This window comes from Pleurodeles waltl, chromosome 8 (assembly GCF_031143425.1).
Source record: "Pleurodeles waltl isolate 20211129_DDA chromosome 8, aPleWal1.hap1.20221129, whole genome shotgun sequence".
NCBI classification, from domain to species: domain Eukaryota; kingdom Metazoa; phylum Chordata; class Amphibia; order Caudata; family Salamandridae; genus Pleurodeles; species Pleurodeles waltl.
This window is the reverse complement of record NC_090447.1, coordinates 144,593,225-144,616,646: the sequence shown is the minus strand read 5'-3', so window position 1 is coordinate 144,616,646 and position 23,422 is coordinate 144,593,225. Positions and strand designations below refer to the sequence as shown.

The following is a 23,422-nucleotide window of genomic DNA, read 5'->3' as shown; positions in this document are numbered from 1 at the left end:
TCTCTATGCTCACTCAAAACCGGTTCTGGGGGCAGCTCATATCCTACTAGGCATGACGCCTGACTGGCTGGGGGGGACAAAGAAAGGGCGCACACCCAGGTGTTTGCTACATATGCCTGTGAGAGGATAGGCCTCTTTCAAGTTAATTAAGTTCTTGGGCATAACCCAGATGGTCAGTCTGGGTTAGAAGCAGAACATCTCCCCACATTCCAGGAGGCTGTTTAACTCCAATTGGCAATTGGTATCTCATGCAGTGGGTTTATAGAGGCTTTAGGAAGGGAACAAACCAATTTCTAAAAGTACCTGTTCTAAAATATTTATTACCAATTCAGACCTGCCATCCTTAAGAAAAAATTAACTGTGAGGAGGGGGTGTGGCGTTTTACCCAGAACTACCTAGGAGGCACTTCTGCGCCCTCACCCACCAAACACCGCCTCCTAAAAACAAGCCTGCTGCTGTTGGTGCCAATGTCCAGGCGTGTTTTCACACCGCTTAATGTACGATGGCTTTAAAAAGCCTCCAAAATGAACTGGAGTTCCATTCTTTTCACTAGTTTCTACCTAGTTTTCCCTCACACTGTGACATTTAACTAAAATACCCTTGGTCCGTTTTATATATACACGAGGGCTGTATAGGTAAGTTAAAAATGCCAGTCATGAGTATACCAATTTTACCATTTTGTAAGGAGGAGCACAAGCAATGAGCACCAGGGGTAAAGTGCACAGAGTTCTATAGCCAGCAGAACTTGGATTCAACAAAAAGGCTCAAATAATTGGAGTGATCCTGCAGAAAGGGCATATTTTTAACATCCGTCACACTCTTCTGTGCAGATCAAGCATGGGACACATCAGTTGTGCAGCAGGCTCTTCAAATAACATATCAATGAAAACTTCATGTATCACACATACCATCACCCATCTTTCCAAAATACACTACAGATTTTTACGGATTTCAGTTATTCTTGTGTTAATGTTGCATCTCTTGTTGTTGCTCACCATTAGTGTTTATACAGTGGTGATACTGAGGCTTGTGATTTTGGAATACTATGCAGTTCTGTGTCCAAAGTTCATCTGGATAGTCTTAGATAAATTCCACAAGACAACCAAACTCAAGTTCAAGTTAATTTGTTTGTTCTGATCAGAACCTCAAAACACCATCATAGAACATTCAATAATGCATAACGAAAAAACACAAGACTTAAAAGCACATTAAAATTAATACTGTTGTAAACCGATCTCATGATAAACACTTGTTTTGCTTGCTTAACATTAGTTTGCCTACAGAACGAATGGTGTAAAACACTTTAATTGTTTTACTGTCCTACCTATAGGGGTTCATGTGGGACGTGGCTGAGGATTTTCAAGCTATGTTGGTGTTCGCGGAGCACAGATATTATGGACAGTCTTTGCCCTTTGGAGCGGATTCCTACGCTGTAAGTGGTTTCACTTTGATGTAGCGTTGTTTGTATTTTTTCACTTTGTAATAAAAGATGATTACATGCAGTCTTGTATGTAAAATACTGTATTTGTAGCCTAGAATGGGGACTTGTGACTACCTTATGATCCACTAAATGCTAGGAGCTAATGTCCTTTGACAATCCCTGTAATCATAGGGTAGGCAGTTTATCCTCTCCACTTACCAGCATCCTTTTTGTTGCTCTGGGACAGGAAAGCTCATAAAGTGTGAATTACAAAATGTTCAACAGGGCACTTAGAGGACTAAACTCGCCCTGTTCCGGCCTTTGTCGCTGTGAGCCCTGAGACCTGGGGAAGCAGAAAGATCGCAAATTCAGGGTTACCCAGGTCTAGGTCCTGCTACCCCTTTATGACATTCAAGAGATAACTACCATCAGCTTTAGAAACTTGAGGCTGTGCGAAAAGGCTTCACATGCTGGTGCCTTCCATATCTAGCCCTTGGGTAGTAGGAGAAGATGATGGGAAGCTAGTTTGTTGGTTTTATTGCATTCTAATAACCATTGCTATTTCTTCACATCCGGTGCTAATTACTTATGTTGCAGCTTGTTGCTCTTGTGTCAATATGTATACAGGGCGGAGAATGTTGAGGGTTAAACCAGTTGAAGAGTTATGTTTTTACAGATGAAAGAATAATAATTATACAGGACAAGTAGAAGAGGCAAAAAAATGACACCAGATAATCCACATTATCGACCTCATCTGTTGTGTTACCTATTGCCTCAGGGATTGAATCAAAGCTTTTTGTGAGTGTAAGCTTGCAAAACTGATCTGTATGTGTAAAATCCAGGATTTGAGTTTCAAAAATATGCATTTTTAAATGAAAACCTAATAATGTCTAGTATAGCCTCTCCTAAACTAACAATTACCTTGACTAACATTAGTTCAATACAGTCCCTTGATTTACCCTTATTCGGACATGCAGTAGTCCCCCAAATTGACTGTGACTAGCCTGTTTGGATTAACGACAATCGCTAGGTTCCAGAGTCAGCGTGCGTGAAGTAGAAGATTAGACAGGGAAAAGCTGATGTTCTCATGGCAAAAGACAGCACGCTGGGCAAGAAAGAAAAATTGTAGCAGAAAGCAGTCATTATCAGTTTTAATAATACAATTAGCCATTTTAAAATATTTTTGCAACTCCAAAAGAAACTGCCCCTGTTGGGACTTCACCTGGTCCAAGATCTCATCCCACATGAGCATCAGCTGTGGTTATTTGCCGAGGAGCTGGGTGTGGGCCTGCATAGTATGGAGGCTTGAAGTTGGGTCTTCAGTACCCTAATCATCCCTATCAGTAATTATCTTCTGCCCTCTTCACTCTTTCTAGTCATGCCCTGCAAAGAGTTATCGGACATTTGGATGTCCCAGAATATCACATACAGTTAATAAAGGTACCAGGAGTCATTCTTTTTATTATAATATAGACCTAGTTTAAATAAATAATTAACAATTGGGATCGACAGTCACAATCAACACTTTATGGTGAAACCACCAGGAAGTCATTCAGTGTTCGCTAAGAAAGTTACTAATTCACTTCAGGTAAGAACATAAGGATGTTACTTCTTTCTAAATGTGCACATCACCTAAGATTCCATGTAATCCACTAGAACATCCTGGCCAGTCTGTTTTGTTCAGGGTGTCATCCACGGGCTGCCAAGCAGTAAAGTCTTCGAAGCCTGGGGCTTTCTCACTGAGTGACCTCCAAACTTAGAAAGGTCTGTGCTAGTCTGCTGGCTGGCCGCATGATGCACCAAACCTACCCTGCAAGGGTAAGTGAAGAGACGAGTGCAGACAGCTTTCTGAGGGAAATCAGCAGCTGCATTTCCCTGTATTCTCTCAAGCTCTTAAAACACAGTTTTGAATTCCCAGGGAAGTTAGCATAAAAAACTTACCAGATACACAACTTGACTCTCTGGTCTTCATTGTTATGTTATATTGATTTGTATAGCGCACTACCTACCCGAGAGGAGATCCAGGCACTTGGGCAGGTGTGTAGTTTTGTGGACCCGAAAGTGCATATATGAAGAGCCAGGTCTTCAGCTTCTTGTGGAACTTAAGAAGTGAGGAGGAGGCTTTGATGTGTTGAGGGAGGTCATTCCATGTGCGAAGTAGAAGAATGAGGAACCTGCAGTTTTGCTTTTGCAGATGTGGCGAAAGTGTGTGAGTGAGAATGAGGCAGAGCGTCTGGTGGGTTGATGATGGTATATGTGGCTGTTATGGTATTCTGGTCCTGTCTTGTGTAGAGCTTTGTATGTGTGCATGAGAAGTTTCAATTGGCTGCTTTTGTGAATGGGGAGCCAGCGAAGCTTCCTGAGGTGTGGTGTGAGCGTGAAAGGTTGAGTATAAGTCTTGCAGTGGGGTTCCGGAGTGCATCCGTGACAGTCCATCTGGTGTGCTGAGGCAGCCATTTAAAGATTTTGCACAGCATGCGTAGGATGTGGAAGCGGGAGGTTGACTTGAGCCGTCTTGATGATCCTGTCACCAAGGATGATCCCTAGATTTCTTTTGTGGTCTGTGAGTGTGGGTGTTGGCCTTAGCTCAGATGTCCACAGGTGGAGTCCAATGGGAAGATCTTGTTACTGAAGAACAGTACTTCTGTCATGTCGAATTTGAGCTGCAGAAAGTTGGTTCACACCCAGTCTGCTACCATGGTTATCCAGTATGGTGAAGTTGGTTCTGGTTATTTTGTCCATCAGGGGGAAGATGAGTTTGGGTGTAATTGGCGTAGGAGGTGACAGTGATGTCTTGTGATGGGGTGATGTTGGTGAGCGTTGTCATGTGTATGTTGAAAAGGGTGGAGCTGAGGGTCAATCCCTGTGGGACTTTGCATATCAATTTCCTTGTCTCTGATGTGAAGTGTGGCAGCCTGACCCTTTGCGTTCTTCCCATGAGGAAGCAACAGATACATTTGGTAGTGGAGCATTGTATGCCAATCTCTTGGAGTCTTCTGATAAAGGTGTTATGGGAGGTAGTGTTGAAAGCCTGCTATGCTGGGTGTAAGGGAGCCTGCACAGTTCTTGATCCAGTTGTTGAAGTTGTTGATGTCCTTGTCGAGTTTGTCTGTGGGGCTGGGTTGAGCCGTGCTGAGGGTGTTGAGCCAGTCTTTGTGATTTTGCCTCAGCTGTGGGGTGGAAAGTAGAACTAGGTAGGGATGTTGAATTAAGGTGTGTTGATTTCAAAATGGATGATGGCGTGGTCGATCCATATGAGCGGTGTGTTAGAATTGTATTTGATACTGTTGCTTGTGGCGAAGATAGGGGCCAGTGTGGGTTGTGAGGTGCGTTTGGGTTCTGGGATGAGCTGAGTGAGTCTGATGTTGCTCAGTCTTTTGAGGAGTGCTGTGGAGCAGGAGTTGTTTTGGTTTTCCAGGTAAAACCTCACCGAGGAGACTATAGGCTCTGAAGTCGATGGTGAGCAAAGAGATGAAGTTGGTGATGGGGTTAGTAAAGGTGGCTCGTGGTCCGGTTATCGGTAGGCAAAGATTCCTTTCACGGTGAAGTTTTGTGAGATATGCAGCTTGAAGTGCAGGTGTTCCATTAATGGGATGGCATTCTCTGTGGATGTTGTGCATTTGATAGAATCCTTGCAGTTGATAGATAGTGAGTCTTCCTCCTGATTGTGAAGGTGGTCCTGTTGAACGATCTTGTAGCTGTCTGGGATTGCCATGGCGATATCGGGAGCCAATGAGTAGTTGAGCCAGGTCTCTCTGATAGAGGATGTCGAGTGTGCTGCTGCTCAGCAAGTCCAGTACATCGGTTGTGTGCTTGCTGAGTGATCATATGATGAGAAGCATGCATGCAAGTGCAATAGCAATTCTACTAAGTTTTAAGAACCAACTAAAGACACATTTCTTTGCCTACGTTTTGGACAACAGCTTCAGACAACTCTGTATTTTATTGTGCTTTGATGTGCATTACATTCTCCTCTAGGCAATACATACTTCTTTCCAGGCATCAACAGCACCATCCTTTTCATGCCATTTGGTTTCTGTTATTAATAGTCTCACTATGGTTGTTTAATTGGCCACCTCAGCAGATGAAGAAGGTTCTTCTTCCCTAGAGATTGGAACTCTATCTGAGGATTTGTTAGAATCACTTTAAATTGGGGAAGATTTATTGGTGAATACAAAGAAAGTTTGAGAAGAGGAAACCGCTCTTGCATCTTCCATAACAGCATGCCTTCAGATCATAAGCATGTGTTGTTACTCTCTCTGTCATTACAAAAGGGGATGCCACCACATCTGTAGGGACACATCCAGTGCTGCTGCATCCAGACGTGGTCTCTACCTGTAGAAAATTAGCACATGCCTGTCCAATATCAGTGCAAAAACAAGACCACAGCTGCAAGAACCCAAAAATCATTTAGATTATACATTGATACAACATCAAATCACTGTCCATGTTGTATGTTCCCGGGAAGTTCAGCACTTGAATCAAGGTTTTGTGTGCCAAGTGAAAATGCCATAATTCCAGTGCTAGGTCTGCCAGGATCCTGGACCATGGATCTCGTGCATGCCAAGTGGATTATGTACCAAATTGCGAGTCCAATATTAATTTTCATCAAGATGCCGCGCTCAGCTCTGTCCCTTGAAATGCATTTTACCACAGTTCTATTCATTACAGGCAGTCGATATGTCAGGGTTGCTACTGTTAGTGCCTCGGAGGGTGCCCTTTAAGACAACCTTTGTTATCCAGTCATTGCTCTTTAGGGTCATGGGCAGTCATGTCATCAGCAATGTCCACTTGTGTTCAGTTGTTGTATCCTGCGCGTGCTCTTCATGTCAATGCACGCGCATTGTGATTGTGAGGTAATGGAATGGGAATGTTTAAGGGTGTTTGGGAGTTTGGCAGTTGCTGTCTTGGTGGCTGCCCTGTTGGATGTACTGCTATGAAGCTTATCAAAATAAAGAATATTGAACTTACCTGGAGGAGCTTCTTTGTGTATCAGTGGCGACAAGCGACGTTTCGGACCATGTAGTCTGTGTTCCAGCAGGGCAGCAACAGCGGAGATGTGGAAGGCGGCAGTGCACGATTTGAGTGCGATATTGGCGAGCTGCTGTGATTGAGGAGGTCGACTGGTGGCTGCATCTGTGGCACTTCACGCTTGATGGCGAAGTGGTGAGGACTTGAAATTGGCAGCAAACGGGGCATTCCGCCCGTTATTTGAGGCAGCAGGAGAAGGTGCGCATGCAACATCAGTGGAGCCTCGTGTGTCGGCTCGCGTCGGCTACGTGTCTGACGGAGGCATTTCCTTGACAACGCGTCTGACGTGGGAAGCCTTTGTTTGTGGTTTCCTTGACAACACGTGCTAGCGGTTACTCAATGCAAGAACGCAGAGGAGGGAAGGAGACCATCCAGTTCATTTTGGGGGCATACATAGCATAAAGTTAAAGATGTGTAAAAGGTGAATTACGAGGGTGATTAACATATCAGGGTTCTTAGTGACATCAGAGACAATTCAAGCTCTACGTTTGTCTATTTAACATCACTCAGAAACCCTCAGTGAAAAACATCCCTATAATTCACTGTTACCTATCTATAATTCTTTGTTATTTAGGAGTTCCATGTTCATCCCTTATTATGAACAGGCTTTCCAAACTGCTGCCACTAACTGCAACTATGTTCTCCTTTAGTTGAACTGCCAGACCTATGTTAAAAGTTTCTGTGGGTGAGCCATACATGCCTTTTATTGGTGTCTCCATACCACAAGCTTAAAAACAAGAGGGTAAATTAAAGGGACCCTGTAATATCTTGTGAGTTTCTATGAAAAAACCCTTTTTGGCTCCGAACAGACTTCGTAGCAGTGTAACGCAGTTGTTAGAGCGGAATCCATGGAAAGCTTGGTTTAGAATGTTGAGTGGTACATGCAGAAGAAGAAAGAAGTGTAATATTCAGCTTTGTGTGTGGCGTAGACAGTGGCAGGTACTCAGGCTGGGGAGGATGCTACAACTGACAATGAGATATGGGATAAGTAACTTGAAGAACAAGCATGCCACCGTGAGAGTTCTTGTGTGTGCCACGTGTGTCACTTTAGAAGAATGTAGTCAACACTTCATGCATGTGGATTCAAAGCGCGAACTCCAGCCAGTGTAAAGCATTTGAAGATAAGGAACGCTTTACTGAGGAGTCTACGCGTCATTGGTCAAGAAACAATGAATATGGCCATACATAAAGGTACCATCTGCTATGCAAAATTGATTTGTACAATAAAAGGAGCATTAGTGCTGAATGCGCGTGCAACCAGGTTTACAAAGCGCAGCCAAAGATAATCCGAACTTGTCAAATAATGCTGTGGACAGAAGTGCTGCGAGGCAGAGATCAACCAGGTGTGAAAAGAGGGACTGAAAATACAACCTCTCAAGTACATGAAAGAGTCATCTCCTTACTTGAACTGATTAAAGAGAGTCATCATACCACTGCTGAGGGTTGCTCAAGGAGAAGTGCCCAGGGTTGTACTTACAGAGCTGTCCATACCCGAAGAGGGTGGCTCACAAAGTTGCCGAGTGGGGCTCAGAAAAACTTCATAGGTCTTCGACTCATAAGAATAAAGGAGTCGAAAGTGACTGTAAGAATCATGACATTTTTCAGATGGCAGCTAAATAAAACACCATGGTTCCCTGAATCTGTATATACTATATCAAAATGAGATATAGTATTCACAGAGTCTAGGGGTTCCCCAGAGGTTTAACAGATGCCAAGTAGACTAATGCTCTCATTTGTGGTAGCGTGGTCAAGCAGATAGGCTTATCAGACGGTAGTGCAAAGCATTTATTGTGAACACACAGGCAATAAATGAAGCACACACTCAATGACTACCTCTAGTTCAATTGTTTTTATATAGTAAACATATATTTTGTGACTTTATTACAAGATTCAAGTTGCAGGTAAGTACATTTGCAAGTAAGTATCCAACATATGTATCAATACCACTTTGTTTCAATTTGGCAAGTTAAATGTTTTTCAAGAAAATAGCAAATATCTGTTTTAAAAGTTGACAGTGCAATTTTTAGAAGCAGTTCTGGGTGTGAGGAGAGGGGAAGAAAAGTTAGCACAGTTTCAAAGTAAGTACAAGAGTTACAGTTCCAGTCTCCGGGGGTTAGGATGTCCACAGGTGGGGGTTCAAGTTAACCCGAAACACCCACCACCAACAACACGGGCCGGCCAGGTGCAGAGATCAAAGTTGAAGTTGATTTAACATGGGCCTATAGAGACTAGGGGCCACTTGCCATCAGGACTGCTTTCAGGTAAGTACCCGTGTCTTTGGAGGGCAGGCCAGGGGATTTAGAGGAGCACAAAGGGGCAGGGACGTGGGGCACAGGTCAGCACCAAACACACACCCTCAGCGGCACAGGGGCGGCAGGGTGCAAACACAGCTTTTGGCTCCCAATGCTTTCCTACTGTGGGACCCTGGGGGTCACAAATATACTGCAGGCTAAGTCCAGCGGGTCGATTCCAGAAAACCAAAGGCTGGAGAAGGAAGAGGGCTGCCTGCTGGATGTTGCTGCATGGAAGATTGGATTCCCCAAGGCTAGGGGGTTGTGGGTGCAGGGGTACCATTTGGAGTTGGGAATCTTCATCCAGTTCTGTGGCGGTCAGGGGGGGGTCCTCCGCATTTAGGCTGCAGGTGTCGTAATGTTGGACAGGAGGGGTCAACCGAGGGTGGGCACTTGGTCCAAAATGCCTGGGGACCATCTCTAGTCGGTTGGGACACCTGGACAAAGGCTGTGAGCGTCTGGTGCAAAGTGGGCAGGACTTGCAGATCTGGAGCGGTTCTGAAGTCCTTTGCTAGTGTTACTTTCTGGACAATGCTGCTGTCCACGGGAGATCTTGGTCCTCTGGGGAGCAGGCAGTCCTCTTGAGGCTTTTAAGGGGTTGCTGGTCCTGCAGGATACTTCACCTTTTGGTTGCAGGGCTTCAGAAGCTGGAGACAGGCATGTAGTCATTTGGTGTCTTCAGTCTTCTCTGCTCGGGGTCGGCTTAGCAGTCCTTCTTCTTTTCTTCTTTCTTCTTCTTGAGGTTGCCAGGAATCTGATGAGCTGGGTTCAGGGGAGCACTTAAATCCTGGATTTAGGGGTGTTACAGGGGTCAGAGGGCAGTAGCCAATGGCTACTGTCCCTGAGCGTGACCACACCCTTCTGGTGCCTATTCCCTTTGGGGATAGGGACACACATCTAACCCTATTGGTCCCTGTCCTCCATGTCAAGATGGAGGATTTTGCAAGGAGGGGGTCACTTCAGCTGTGGACACCATAGGGATGGTCCCAGTTGAAGTGGTCACTCCTCCTTGTTTTCCCTTATTTTCCCACCTGAATTGCCTTCAAAAGTGGGGCTTTGTCCTGGGTCGGGCATCTCCACTAGCTGGAGTGCCCTGGGACACTGTAACAGGGGGCCTGAGCCTTTGAAGTTCACCGCCAGTTCCGACCCAGGGAAGGCTTTGTTTCTGGCCACAGAAAGCACAGAGGCTCCCACCCCATGTGGTCAGAAACTTGTCTGGAAGTGGTAGGCTGGCACAGACCGGTCAGTCCTGCACTAGACTTTTGGCTAAAATACAGGGAGCATCTCTAAGATGCCCTCTGGGCGCATTTTTCAATAGATCCCACACTGGAATCAGTGTGGGTTTATTGTATTGAGAAGTTTGATACCAAACTTCCCAGACTTCAATGGAGCCATCATGGAGCTGTGGAGTTCGTAGTTGCAAACTCCCAGCCCATGTACATTATATGGCGACACTGAACTTGCAATGTCTAAGAATGGACTTAGACATTGTAGGGGCATATTGCTCATGCAGCTATGCCCTCACCTGTGGAATAGTGCACCCTGTCTTAGGGCTGTAAGGCCTGCTAGAGGGGTGACTTACCTATGCCACAGGCAGTGATTTGTGGGCATGGCACCTTCAGGGGGGTGCCATGTCGACATAGTCTTTTTCTCCCCACAAGCACACACAAGTCATAATGGCAGGGTGCATATGCTTGGTGAGGAGTACCCGGGTTGGCATAATACATGCTACAGCCCTTGGGGACATTCCCTGGCCACAGGGCCCTTGGTACCATGGGTACCTTTTACAAGGGATGCAACGGTGTGCCAGAGGTATGCCAATTGTGGAAGCAACAATACATTTTTAGGGAAAGAACACTGGTGCTGGGGCCTGGTTAGCAGGATCCCAGTACACTCTCAGTCAAGTCAGCATCAATATCAGGCAAAAAGTGGGATGGGCGGTAACCATGGCAAAAAGGGCATTTTCCTACTCAACTCCCTCTCAAACGAAAGAAGATGAGACTAACCTTTCTCAAGAGAGTCTTCATTGTCTAAGTGGAAGAACGTGGACATGCCCATCTGCATTGGCATTGGCAGTCCTAGGTCTGTGTTCCACTGAAAAGTCCATTCCCTGTAGGGAGATGGACCACCTCAAAAGTTTAGGGTTCTCATCTTTAACTTTCCAAATTGAAACACAGTGGTATTGATACATATGTTGGAATCTTACTTGCAAATGTATTTACTTGCAACTTGAAGCTTGTGATTCTAGAAATAAAGTAAGAAAATATATTTTTATTATATAAAAACAATTGGCCTGGAGTTAGTCATTGAGCGTGTGCTTCATTTATTGCCTATGTGTGTACAACAAATGCTTTGCACTTCCCTATGATAAGCCTAACTGCTCGACCACACTACTTACTACAAAAGCGAGCATTAGTATTATCTACTTGGCCTCTGTTAAACCTCTGGGGAACCCTTGGACTCTGTGCATACTGTATCTCATTTTGATATAGTACATACAGAGCCAGTGTCCCACACCAACCTCCAATCTAGACATCGATGTAGCCATCCTACCCACCTAGAAAATCATACACCAGAACCAAACCTACAGACCAGGCGGAGGACTCACAATCATCTGCAGAAACATGATTGATTGCACACCTCTATGGATTTGAACACCAACCTCATAGAACACCTTCACTTCAAAGTACAAGCGGACTACAATGCCACCCTATAGAGAACCCTCACCTGCTGTGCTCTGGGCTGAGCTGAATTCTGCAAACAATTCACAGACTTCATTGCTCCTCTCTCCATCAGATCAATGAACTGCCTCCTCTTCGGAGACCTGTTTTCCCCCTGAAAAACATCACCAACCCTCAACTCCACGGGCCTCCTCAAAAGCCTCAGTAATCTCGGACTCACCCAGCTTGTTCAAGGACCAACCCAACAACCTCCTCCAACAACAGGCTCCACCACCCTCACAACCCCGCTCACATGGTTTGACCACTCCATCATATATTTCAAGATATCCGGCCACCAAGCAACAAGACACTCGGGCAAAATATCTGAAGAAACTGGACCAAGACCCTACAGGAACACCCACTCAACCACTCCGGAAACCCCGATATCCACACAATGCTCTTCACCGGCTGTGCCAACTGTACCGCTCCCACCAGAAACAAGCCCTCCAAAAACAACAAATGACCCAGTTGATACACAAATGACCTCACGGATTCTAAGTGCACCTGCAAACAACATGAGATTAGATGGAATCTTGACAACACCATTGCAAGATCTACATACAAAGCTGCCCTCAACCTCTCCCACCAACAACTACAAGACACAAAGAAAAAGGCTCTAACTTTAAGACTGAAAGCCGGCCTGAACTCCACCAAACAAATCTTCTCCATTGTCAAGGAGTACTCCAACCCTGTAGCTGCCAGCAACGACCACTCAAAGTTTTTGAACAGAAAATTGCCAAGATCTACAACACATTCAACCCACAGCACACTAACGCCCAGGAGGACACCTCCCTCATCGCCAAAACAGCAGCTAAGCAACTGGAAGCCCCTCTCGAAGAAAGACACCACTTTCTGGTGAATACAATCCACTCAGGAGCCCCCTCAGTCCAATGACCCCACTTCGTATAGAACCTTGGAAGCACCATCATCTGCCTGCACTAACAGCTGTCATCAGTACCTCCATAACCACTGCCATCTTCTTGTCCGGCTGAAAGAATGCAGGAAATAAACACCCTATTGCAGAAACCAAGAACGGACCCCAACACCCTCAAAAGCTGACAGATTCATCTCGCTCCTGAGAAAGCCCTCAATACCCAACTCACAGACCACCTAGAATTCAATCTGCTCCGAGACATGTCTCAATCTGGCTTTCGCACAAACCACAGCACAGAAACAGCTCTCATTGTGGCCAGCAATGACATCAGAACCATACTTGACTGAGAAGAAATGGCTGCACTTATCCTCCTCAACCTCTTCACATCTTTCGGTATGGTGTTCCACAACTCACTCATCAGAAAGCTTCTGTGTGCCTCTCTTAATTGAAGTTTATCAGTACAGGTGCGAACACAAATAGCAACCACATTTCACATAATAGGATGCCATGCATAGCTTCATAAAATACAGCCCAGTATTCAACTGAGAATCAATAAAAAAAACAGGTATGCCAAACCGAACAAAAGGCTAAGACTCATAAAGGTTGAAGCGGCCCCACCCCAACAATTTCCCCTTCCACTCACCTGGGGGTGGGCTAGAAGGGTGAAAAGGAAAAAACAAGAAAGCCGCCAAACCACCCCTCACCATCAGCACTGTGAATTCAAGTACATACATTATAAAATGGTCCACCCACAAGGACACTATGACAGATTATGACACACAGAAAAAAGCCTAGGTTAATATCAGTCAAACAAGCCCAAGGACCTTTGCTGGGGCGGGAAAACAATGTTAGGCAAGCCAGTGCACATCACCCTGCACACAGGTTTCCACTTCGTCTCAAAACGGAGATGTGGTCTGGTCATGTGACCTAAAGAACTGTTCCATAGAAAGGAGGGATCAGTATCTGTGAAACCACAAAGTAAGAAGAGAAGTCTCCACTTTTTCCATTTGTGTGTAATAGTTAGGTTGCTCATAAACATTGTAACATTATGGCCCTCATTACAACTTCAACGGTCTTTTCGTAAGACCGCTGAAGCAGCGAGCACAGAAATACTGCCAGTGCTGGCGGTCTTAAGACTGTCCTGTTATGACTGATTTCGGATTTCCACCCGAAATCGGGCAGAATTTCCACAACAGTCCTGCTGGCGGTCGGTGGTAAAGAGGCGGTTCCACCGCCGGCACCGCCATAACAAAAGGACATTGCATGCCGTATTACGACCCGTAATACAGCGTGGCGGTGTCCTGAAGGCGGTGGAAGTGCTGGGATCCGTCCCCTCCCAGATGAACTCCTTGATGGACGAGGTAAGTAGATCGTCCGACAGGGGTGTATGTCTCTGTGAGTAGGTATGTGAATGTTGTCAATGCTGGGGGAGGGAGGGTGTTTGTTGGTGCGTGTCTGCGTGTGTGAGTGATTGTCGACGGGGTGAGTGTGTGAGTGTTTGTGGATGGGGGTGTGGGGTGAGTGTGGATGAGGTGGGGGTGAGTGAGTGTGGATGGTAGAGGGGGGTGAGTGCTGGAGTGTGTATGCGGGTGTGGACGATTGAGTGCATGAGTGCGATTGAGTGGATAGAAAGGGTCAGTGCGTGTATGCGAGTGCATGTGTATGTAAGTGGACGGGGAGGGGGATGTGTGTGAGTGTGGACGGGGGTACGTGTTTGTGTGAGTGAACGGAGAGAGCGGGTGAGTGTGTGTATGCAGTGCAGGGGGAGGGTGTGTGAATGTATGTATGTGCTGGGAGGGGTGAGGGGGTGTGAATGTATCTGTGTGCAGGTGGAGGGGCTGAATGTGTGCGTGAGTGAGGTGTTTGTGTATATCAGTTAGTGTGAATGGGGTTGTATGACGCAAGTAAGTGGGGGTGTGTTTGTGTGGGAGTATGTGGGTGCATGTGTGCGGGTATGTGGACGTGTGTGCGAGTGTATCCTGGCAACCGGAGCGCTTATTCCTGTCACCAGGATGCAAGGCCACCAGCTTTTTCTGGCAGTGAGACTGACAGAAAAATGCTGGCAGTCTCCTGTGTCGTAATACCGCTAGTGGTATTACGGTGTCCGCCGTGCTGGAGATGCTCATCTTGTTGCTTTTGAGTGACAGGCCTCAGCCCAGCGAGGTGTTAAATAGTGCAATGGGGCGACATCCTGGTTTAGCCAGCAGGAGTAATTTTGGAAAGAAAACAGGCCCAGTTCTCTTGCTTTCTGGAGGACCACCAACGGGGGGAATTTCCTTAGGCCTACTTGATGTGACCGGTCGTGGAAAAAAAACACCATGTGATCATCATCCATTGTTGGGGACAGAAGGCCAGTCACAAACAAGGCAGGTTCAGAATCCACTATGTCCTTGTTCAAGCCCTGGAGTCTGAGATTCTCCCATCTGGAAATTTCCTAGATCTTCCAGTTTAACCAAGACTTAGGTTAACTTTTGTTCTAGAGTAGAGTTTCTTGAAGAGGTGGCCTCCTGTTCTGCTTCAATCACCTCTGTCTTAGCCTCAGCCTCCAATATTCTCTGACCAACAGAATGTATGTCTGACCTCAGCTCTTGAATTTTAGACCCCAGATCCAAGTGGTGGTCCACAAAGTATTTACAGACCATGCTGAAACCCGACTAACATGTTCACTTTCTTTGTACGCTCTCCGGAAGGTAGTACATGCCATACATGGCAGGCATGCTCACATTTCATTAGCTTTTCGTAGTTGTTTTTGAGTTGTCTTTACGCAGAATGGAGGATTATTGATACATGGGAGTATATTATTTATGGCCCCTCTAACTATTGGGATACATGCAATACTTGAATTTTCTCTCATACAACCTGTTCATCTTTGAACCAAGAAGACCATCAAACTTGTAATTTTCTCTGGGTTTACTTGTACCTCCACTTGATTATAGCCATGTTCTTTATCCTTTTGGGTATGTTCATTTGGATACTTCGTTCATTGGTTATTATGTCATTTTAGGCTTATCATGGCCATCTTTTTCCGAATTTTTCTTTTAAAATCTCCAGTATTGGGAAGGCAATCCCTTAAAGGTATGTTCTCCCTTTCTTTCCACATGCCAACACTTGAGTTTGTGAATCTTTTTCTTAAACAATTAACTCTTCTTTTTGGTAACCTCTTTGACACTACTATTTGTATGTGGCTTTATATTGGTAGATAAATACAACCTCTCCACCTTTATCTAGAGTTTCTCTATTTATTCCTATGGTTGTCAGAAGTAGTATGTTGTGTGTAGACATGAGATATCATTACATACCCATGATTATAACCTAAGGGATCCTTAGTATATTTCCTGATTTTCAGTTTTTTACATTGACTATTTTGAGGGAACACATATCTCCTAACCCTTATGGACGTCGTCGTCAGTGATTTATGGAATGTCTCTTTCTTTGTGTATTTCTGCTGCCCAATATATGTACCACACGATATTGTGGTCGATTGTTGATACTAACCTCACTCCTAAATACATCTCCACAGACACACGGGAGCTTTGGTTTAATGATTTAAGGACACTAGGCATGTGCTCTGCATGCACACAATGTTGGGATCTTCACTTTGCACCTTACTGCTCGGTATTTGCTATTCATAACCCGGGTGCGTTTCATCCCATTTCAAATTGCAACCACTTAGGGGTTTTTCTACTGAACACTTGTAAATGTACAACAGAATTCCCTGCTATCATCTTTACGTCTTACGTCTTAGGCTGCATATTTGATTTTTGCAGCCTTCAGAAAGTCTAGATGACGAAACGTGTCGGCTGTCTTTTTGGATGTACCATGCTTTGGGAAGAATTAACTACAAAAGGTGTATTGGTCTCTGTCACACACCTTATAATTTACATTGACTTTGTGGACTATGCTGGTGTGCCCTGATATTCTATAATAATGCTCTCTGGAAGGCAGTCTTTTCATTTACTATTTCATTTACCATTGGTCCATGATGGTCTTCTCCAGTTCCTGGTGAATTTCGGCCATAGGCCGATCTTAAAGACATGGATGCTGTCCAGAAGCTCAGACTTGGTGTCATTGTCGTAGGAGAGGGCTGAGCCATGCCACCAATGTCTTCTCGTATATTTGCCGATTTGGGATGTCATTAATTCAGGTATTTTAGGAGGCCTCTACAGCTAGGCTTCTTTCTCTGGGATCAAGGGAGGGGCCTGCAGATCTCCCCCATGCAGGAACGGAACAAATAAAAAAAGCTGTGTATTGGCTGGGTGGGAATCAAGGAGCCCATACAGCCGAAGATTAGGCAACAGCCTGGGCCACGTTCTAACTGTCCACAAAGGGCTTCACCTCTGTCTGCTGTGCAACAGCCACAGGGACCCACATGTACTAGGAAGTCAGCAGATTAGGGTCATTGCTGCCCACCCCCTCCTCAATTGTTTCGAACAAGTCGGCATGCGGACCCCCAGGCCCATGCCTACACATCGATGACCAATGAGGGACACCTCACTCATAATCCAGGACCTCCTCCTCATTGGTCTCTCTGCATTACCTGTGCCAAGGGCATAATCTCCCTGATGCTCGGGCCACGGGGGTTGGGAGGCAGGGGGAGGGGAGGGCGTACAGAGGGGGCGCTCTAAAGAGCAGGCGCGCTGCCCAAGCTCCCTCAGCAGCCACAACCCACGGTTTCAGCAGCTGGCCTCATACACAAGTAGCACAGGTTTGGCGATGCACTGATTCCTCAGTATCTGGTGACTCAACCATATCCCAACCGCAGCTCTTCATAGGGACCGCTGCCCAGCAAGAAGCCTGCCACAACTCCCTCGGCAGCACCGCCTGTTTTTGTATTCACAGGCTGAGCGCAGCGAATAGGCCCACCCTCTGCTTTGCTCCCTACTGGAGAATAAGCATCTCCTTTAGCGTCCCTGCTGTGGGTTCTGAATCCCAAGACCAGTAGCCATCCCCGCCGTCACCATCAAGCGGACAAAGTTTGAGAAAAAGCCAAAATAACTCAACTGGATAGAGAGATCAGGTGGTGGGCTTTCTACAAAGTGATTAGCTCTTTAAACGTCTTGTTCCAGTGTCTTGAAATGCAGATTGGAAACACAACACATATGCTGTACATCTCATTCCGATTTACACTGGCAACACAAGTAGTTTTATTTATTGTTTTCTTTGCTTGTGGTGTGATCAACTCATCCTTCTCTTAAGATCACATTTTCCTTGGAGAGTTAAACCTCGTTTGGCGAAAAGACAAACATCCATATATTGAATTTTGTATTTTTATTAATTAAGCGTATGGTCACCCATAAGGTCTCTTGGTGCTAGAACAGAGGAGAATTCAATCTGAGAGGCATAAGATTAAGGAAATAGCCATGCTTAAAGAGCCTTCCTAAATGACGAACTCTGTGACACATCTTGTAGGTGTTTAGGTACAGTGTTCCAGATGATAGAAGCCTGAAGTGGGAACACCAGCCACCTATATATATAAAGGTGGTACAAGGAAGAGGAGAACAAAATAATCTAGCTGGGGTATATTTTAGAAATGATTTGGGTGATGTAGTGACAAGAGTTTCCATAAAACACACAATGGACCATACAGGGTGCCTTGAAAGTAGTGAGTTGACGAATAGACAGCCTGTGCAAAGCCTTTAAGATAAGCTTTTAGCTTTGCGGACCAATAATCAGGCGCGATTCCTGGTTTTGCACAGTTTGAAAACTAGTTAAAAGTTAGCCTTTGATGCCACTTAGTTAAAGACTATTACAGTAGTGTAACCTGGAACTAATAAGGGATGTAATGCAGATTCGTCTCCTTCAAGTGGCAGCTAAGGGAACCAAATGGTAAATTACTGAGGACACTTTAATGTCCATTTTCAAAAAGTGTCAGTTTTGATACCTGGCTGTGGACAAACAAATACGTAGGCCCACACGCACCGGCACACCTAGATCCCCCCTCCCCCATTCCGATCCTAAGTATTGGACATCAACAACATTGCACCTTCCCTAGCCACAGAGTATGGGGTACGATTTTCATAAAGAAATCACATTTCAATAACCCTAGATGGAGTTGGCTAGACAACTTCTTCATTCTTTTTTAATCTTGACCTTAAGACGTACTGAACCGATGAAGGAAAGGGTACAATTTAGAATCCTTTAACACATGGACAACAAGCATTGCAAAACCAACAACTCTGATATGCTTCTCTGTTGCCACCACATGCTGCACAATTTGCAATCTGTCTGTACCATCGGTCTGTGCTACTTGCCGCTTTCTGTGCCTCATGTGACTGTACCCTATTATTTTTTATTCCCTAAGCCTGTTGGTCTGCTTGTTTTTTGTTCCCTAAGCTTGGGGTGCTGATGCAATGCAGCGCAGGTGCAGACATAGAATGTTGTAAGTACTCAGTGGTATGTAATTTACGCACCAAAAAAGGATAAAAGACTAGTGGCCTGATTCAGAGTTCGGCAGATGGGTCACAGTAGTGAGGGATATCCCGTCCGCCGCATTATTAGTGCATTATGCTGAATGGAACTTGTAATACGGTGGACGGGATATATTTAATGTTTGTGATTGAGTAACCTGTCGGTCAATCTCTTAATCAAGCCCTAAATTGTTGCTAATGATATTTGAAATTATGACCAGTGCATTACAGTAGATGATTTATTTTAATTCTCTCTAGTTTATCCACAGCCTTTTCCTCCCTTTGTATATATCCTTGTTGATTGTTGTATACACCATCTAGATAGCCCCTGTTGTTATTAACTGAAGATACACTGGATTGCAGTATTTTCACCATCACATACTCTTCCCTTTACAACCTCAAAATGTAAACATACATGCTAACCACCTCTTTTACCTTGAACTCTTATGTTCCATACCTTACCGACATCTCTTTTTACACTTTACCAGCACTTTTTTTAACCTTTCATTTTAGTTAATTGCCAGGAAACATTAGTCTATACATTTACCAATGCTTTGTATACTCCTATCTCCTTGTTTATATCTTCACTTCATGTCTGGTATTCAGTGCTCCACTTAGGATTCAGTTTAGTAAAATGTACCAAACGTAAAAATGGGTGATAATAGCAACTTATTCATAGCAAATGGTTTCTAGGGTAACATTTGTTTTTATGTTTTATATTTTACAGGATTCCAAACACTTAAATTATTTGACTTCAGAGCAGGCCCTGGCAGACTTTGTGGTGCTGATACGGTTCCTGAAAGAAAGCATACCTGGTGCCGGCAATAGCTCTGTAATCGCCATTGGGGGATCTTATGGCGGGATGTTGGCTGCCTGGCTCCGGATGAAATATCCAGATGTTGTGGTTGGGTAGGTACGATCCATTACTTGATCACTGGGAGATTTCTTTTCGAGTTTGGTTAAGCAGTGGTAATAGATCTTTCCTGTTATACAAGTGAACATTAGTGTTCAGTTTCAAATACCTTGATCCCAGATTCTTGATATAAGAGGAGACCCACTACAGGAAATGCAATGTTGCAAACTAGGCAGAGTTGCAAAGAGCTGTTTAGGGCTTGACAGTCTTCTTTTTCCATCAGCAGTGGTCGCAGAAACGTGAGTCCAAATTGGAAAGTGATTACTAAATGAACAAAATGAATTAATGTCTAAAAATTCATTGTCATTCTTAAAGGTCATGTGTAAATCTAAGTCTAATCCTTAGCGAAATGATTGTTGTGAGTTTTTTGATAATCTCCTATGTGAAAATGTCACACAAATCAGTCACATGAGTTTCTGGCTGCCTGTGAGCTCGACCATTTAACCATTCATACATTTCTGGTAATTTCAGCAGCCTTTATGTACTTGTAGAATGTATCTTCAGTGTTAAGTTGTTCAAGATAACCGACAAAGGAAATGTATTCAAGTATTAAAAAATGTCTATTTGAACATGTTTCAGTGTTTAAACCAATTCATTTTATTAGTGTAAGCATTGGAAAGGTTTATCCTTGTTGTACCGATTGGTATGTAAAGTCACCCAGGATGTTATTCGAGTCTGCACAAATTGAAAAGCAATAGGCAGCTTTGACAAAGAGACAACTCTTTAACCTGAGGCTAGCCCTGAGAGATTTTACATTTGAAAAGGAACAACAATGACCAATCTTTCTGATTTTTACTGTGAACTCATTGTACTGTTTTCTGCTGATCTAATATCGCATTTGCTAACTGCCATGTTGAGTAACATGCCTTTGTCATACTAACTTGCTTGAGTTCTCTCGCCTCTGACATACCTGGCCTCGTTTCCATGCATGGCACTATGAAATGAGCATCATCAATTAAGCTAGCTCAGGATCTGAGATCTCCCCTATTTGATCTCTTTTGAAGGTCCTTTTCGTTCTTCTCTTGAGGAACCCAGGCACCTGTTAGTATTGTTATCTAATGTTTTAGTTTCTCCCACATGCATGCTGCGTCAACCACATTTATGGGAAAAAAATACATAGAAGTTGGGAAAATTTAGGAAGGGGTTAGCATTAAATGCTTAGTTTCTTGCTGGGGTGATGCTCGTCTAGCTGAGTAGCAATGTCTCTCTCTTTGCTTGTTTTAGCTTGATAAGCATGTTTAGGCTTCAAGGTTAGGGCCAATGTTTTTTATTTCACAATACTTACCTTTGAAAGGCTAACCAACTTTAACAAAAAACATGTCGGCTGCACCTTTTATGCAAAGAAACATGAATTAAATCTCAGAACAATTTTATATGACATCTTGTCATATATTTTCTTAATAAGAGTGCATTGACCTTCTTTGAACTTTATATCATTGACAATTTCCTGGGTAGGAATTCTAAGCTCGGAGGAAAATTCAGCTCATTACTCTTACCTTTGCCTTGTGACTTCTCTTCAAAAGGCTGTTACTTCCTGGAGATCACCTATACAACCATACTATTTGTGAGTGATCCATTTGGCTTTTTGAAAGTGATTTTGTACCCGAACTTTAGTGATTATTCTATACCGAGATAAAGTTGCTAAGGGGGTAAAAACAGAACACTGTCTTGGCTTCAGGGTTGCTAACGATGGTCACCAAGCAGCTAAGCATTTGGCATACCAGTGGGTCATATGGCTCCTACTGAAGGCTCTTTTTCCCCTCCTATTCACACCTAGGGCACAACGGTATAGCCGATAGTTCAGACGTTTTAGCAGCACTCTTTATATCTCTTGTCAAATAGTTGCCAGGTCACCTGCAGAACTTCAAGGCACTTTTGTATCCTAATTTTAGTACCCAGGTTAAAGCAGCTGGCAGTATTAAAGCAGTTGTCTAGAGGATAACAGGATTCAATTCAACTGAATCTCTAATGCAGTTTAGGTTAGACACTGTTTAAAATGCTTAATGGACCTCGGCATAGTACTAGAAAAGTTAATACTGGAATCACGGAAATCCCTTATGACAAGCTGTCCAATAAAGAAGCTCCCACCTTTATAGTGAAATGATCTCCTCAAAGTGATAATTTGTGGAGAGTTGCTCGAATTTTGGAGAGCATCTGATTTTCTCGGTTGTTCCTCAAATGAATTTTATTTGTGTAGCAGGCCATAGGATTGGTTCACATCATCAGTTTGGAGCCAGCAAGACTGGGTTGCTTGTTGCAAGCACAACAGCGTTATCACCTGCTTAATAGGTGTTAATGTTTCTTTCTGAGTCAAACTCAAAAAAGTGCTGGCTTTTCTCATGAAACGTCATCAGCGTGTGCTAGAATCTGTTCATCTGGAGTATGGATGACCAGTACAGCCAAGACATGTGCTTGAATGATTACTGTACTTTTGGGATTTCATGTCCCATTTTGTAATCTCATACAATTATTTAGAAGCCAAATAGCGAAGAATGAATACTCAGGATCAGGAGTTTGCATCCAAATTGCATGTACCTTCCAATTGGTGTACAATTTGCTGTCACTCTCTACAAGTTTTATGTTTTGTCATTTAATTCAGTGTTGAAACTAGTACACAGGCTTGTAGGATTCAAAGGTCTAGAGCTATACCAATTACGTAGGCATGAAGAGAGATGCCATTTTCCTTCACTGTATCTTTTAAAGTTGAACATTCTTGTATGTAAGTAGATTGCTACTGTGTACTGCAAAGGGATACCAATTAAACAGAAGCCATAGATGGATGAAGCAAGTAATTTACAATTAAGGGCCTGAATTAGATCTTGGCGGTATTACCGCCAATCTGCCACCGCAGCACACCGAGAAGACCATCAAGATGACGGTGTTCCGCCCACCCTATTTAGATGTTTTTCAGCTGAGCCGCAGACCGCTGTGATGGAGTGCTTTTCCTAGCCGTCCGGCTCGCAGGTTCCTGCCAACCATATTTAGATGTTACAGTCCTCCAGGCGGTGTACTGGTGGTGAATTGCTGACAGAGGGAGGCCATTGCTGGACCCAGTGGACCTCAGACAGTGGCAGGGGCTATGCAACAGAGGAAAGTCACACAAACACACACACTGTCCCTTGGCCATATGTGTCCACCTGTACAACACAGGACACAACACACCACATACACACTATTATCCATTGCCATTCCACAATACATAACACGTACATGCGGAAAACACACGTTACATGAAACAACATACACACACATTATTGACACTGCACCCACACATTACACAACCGCAACAACCAACACAAATACACACTCATCTACACAAACACATGCACACACAAGCACTTACACACACCACAACAGTGATTGCCACACAACAACACTCACCTGAATGTTGCACAATACAACACACAACCAGCCATGCACAGCTACATCAGACCCATATGCAAGTGGCACACGTGCACACGCAACCACATCTCCCGCTCAAGCTTCCTCCACCTCAGCCAAGTGAATCCCACACACACATACACGTACTGAGTAATATACACTACTGAAAGCACATCATCATAGGGACAGGCCCCCTTGCAATGTGTGAATGTAACATCATTGTGGTTCCAGCATTTATTTGACAATGAATACTGACAGCAAATTGCCAGTTGTGTATGTGTGCGAAATGTGTCCCCATCCATTCTGCATGTGTACCAAACATATGCATGCCACCGTCATTTAAAAAAAAAATATTGTGACATGTATATGCCTGCAGAGGCCCCGC

At 44.3% G+C, this 23,422-nt stretch overlaps 1 protein-coding gene across 1 annotated transcript in view; it reads left to right on the top strand.

Moving 5' to 3' along the window:
* Window positions 1-23,422, top strand: part of PRCP (prolylcarboxypeptidase) — a 129,849-nt gene that overhangs the window by 73,406 nt on the left and 33,021 nt on the right. Inside the window, exons 3-4 of the mRNA XM_069203940.1 lie at window positions 1,331-1,432; window positions 19,471-19,652. Coding sequence (XP_069060041.1) covers window positions 1,331-1,432; window positions 19,471-19,652 — 284 coding nt within the window. The remainder of the gene's footprint in view (window positions 1-1,330; window positions 1,433-19,470; window positions 19,653-23,422) is intronic.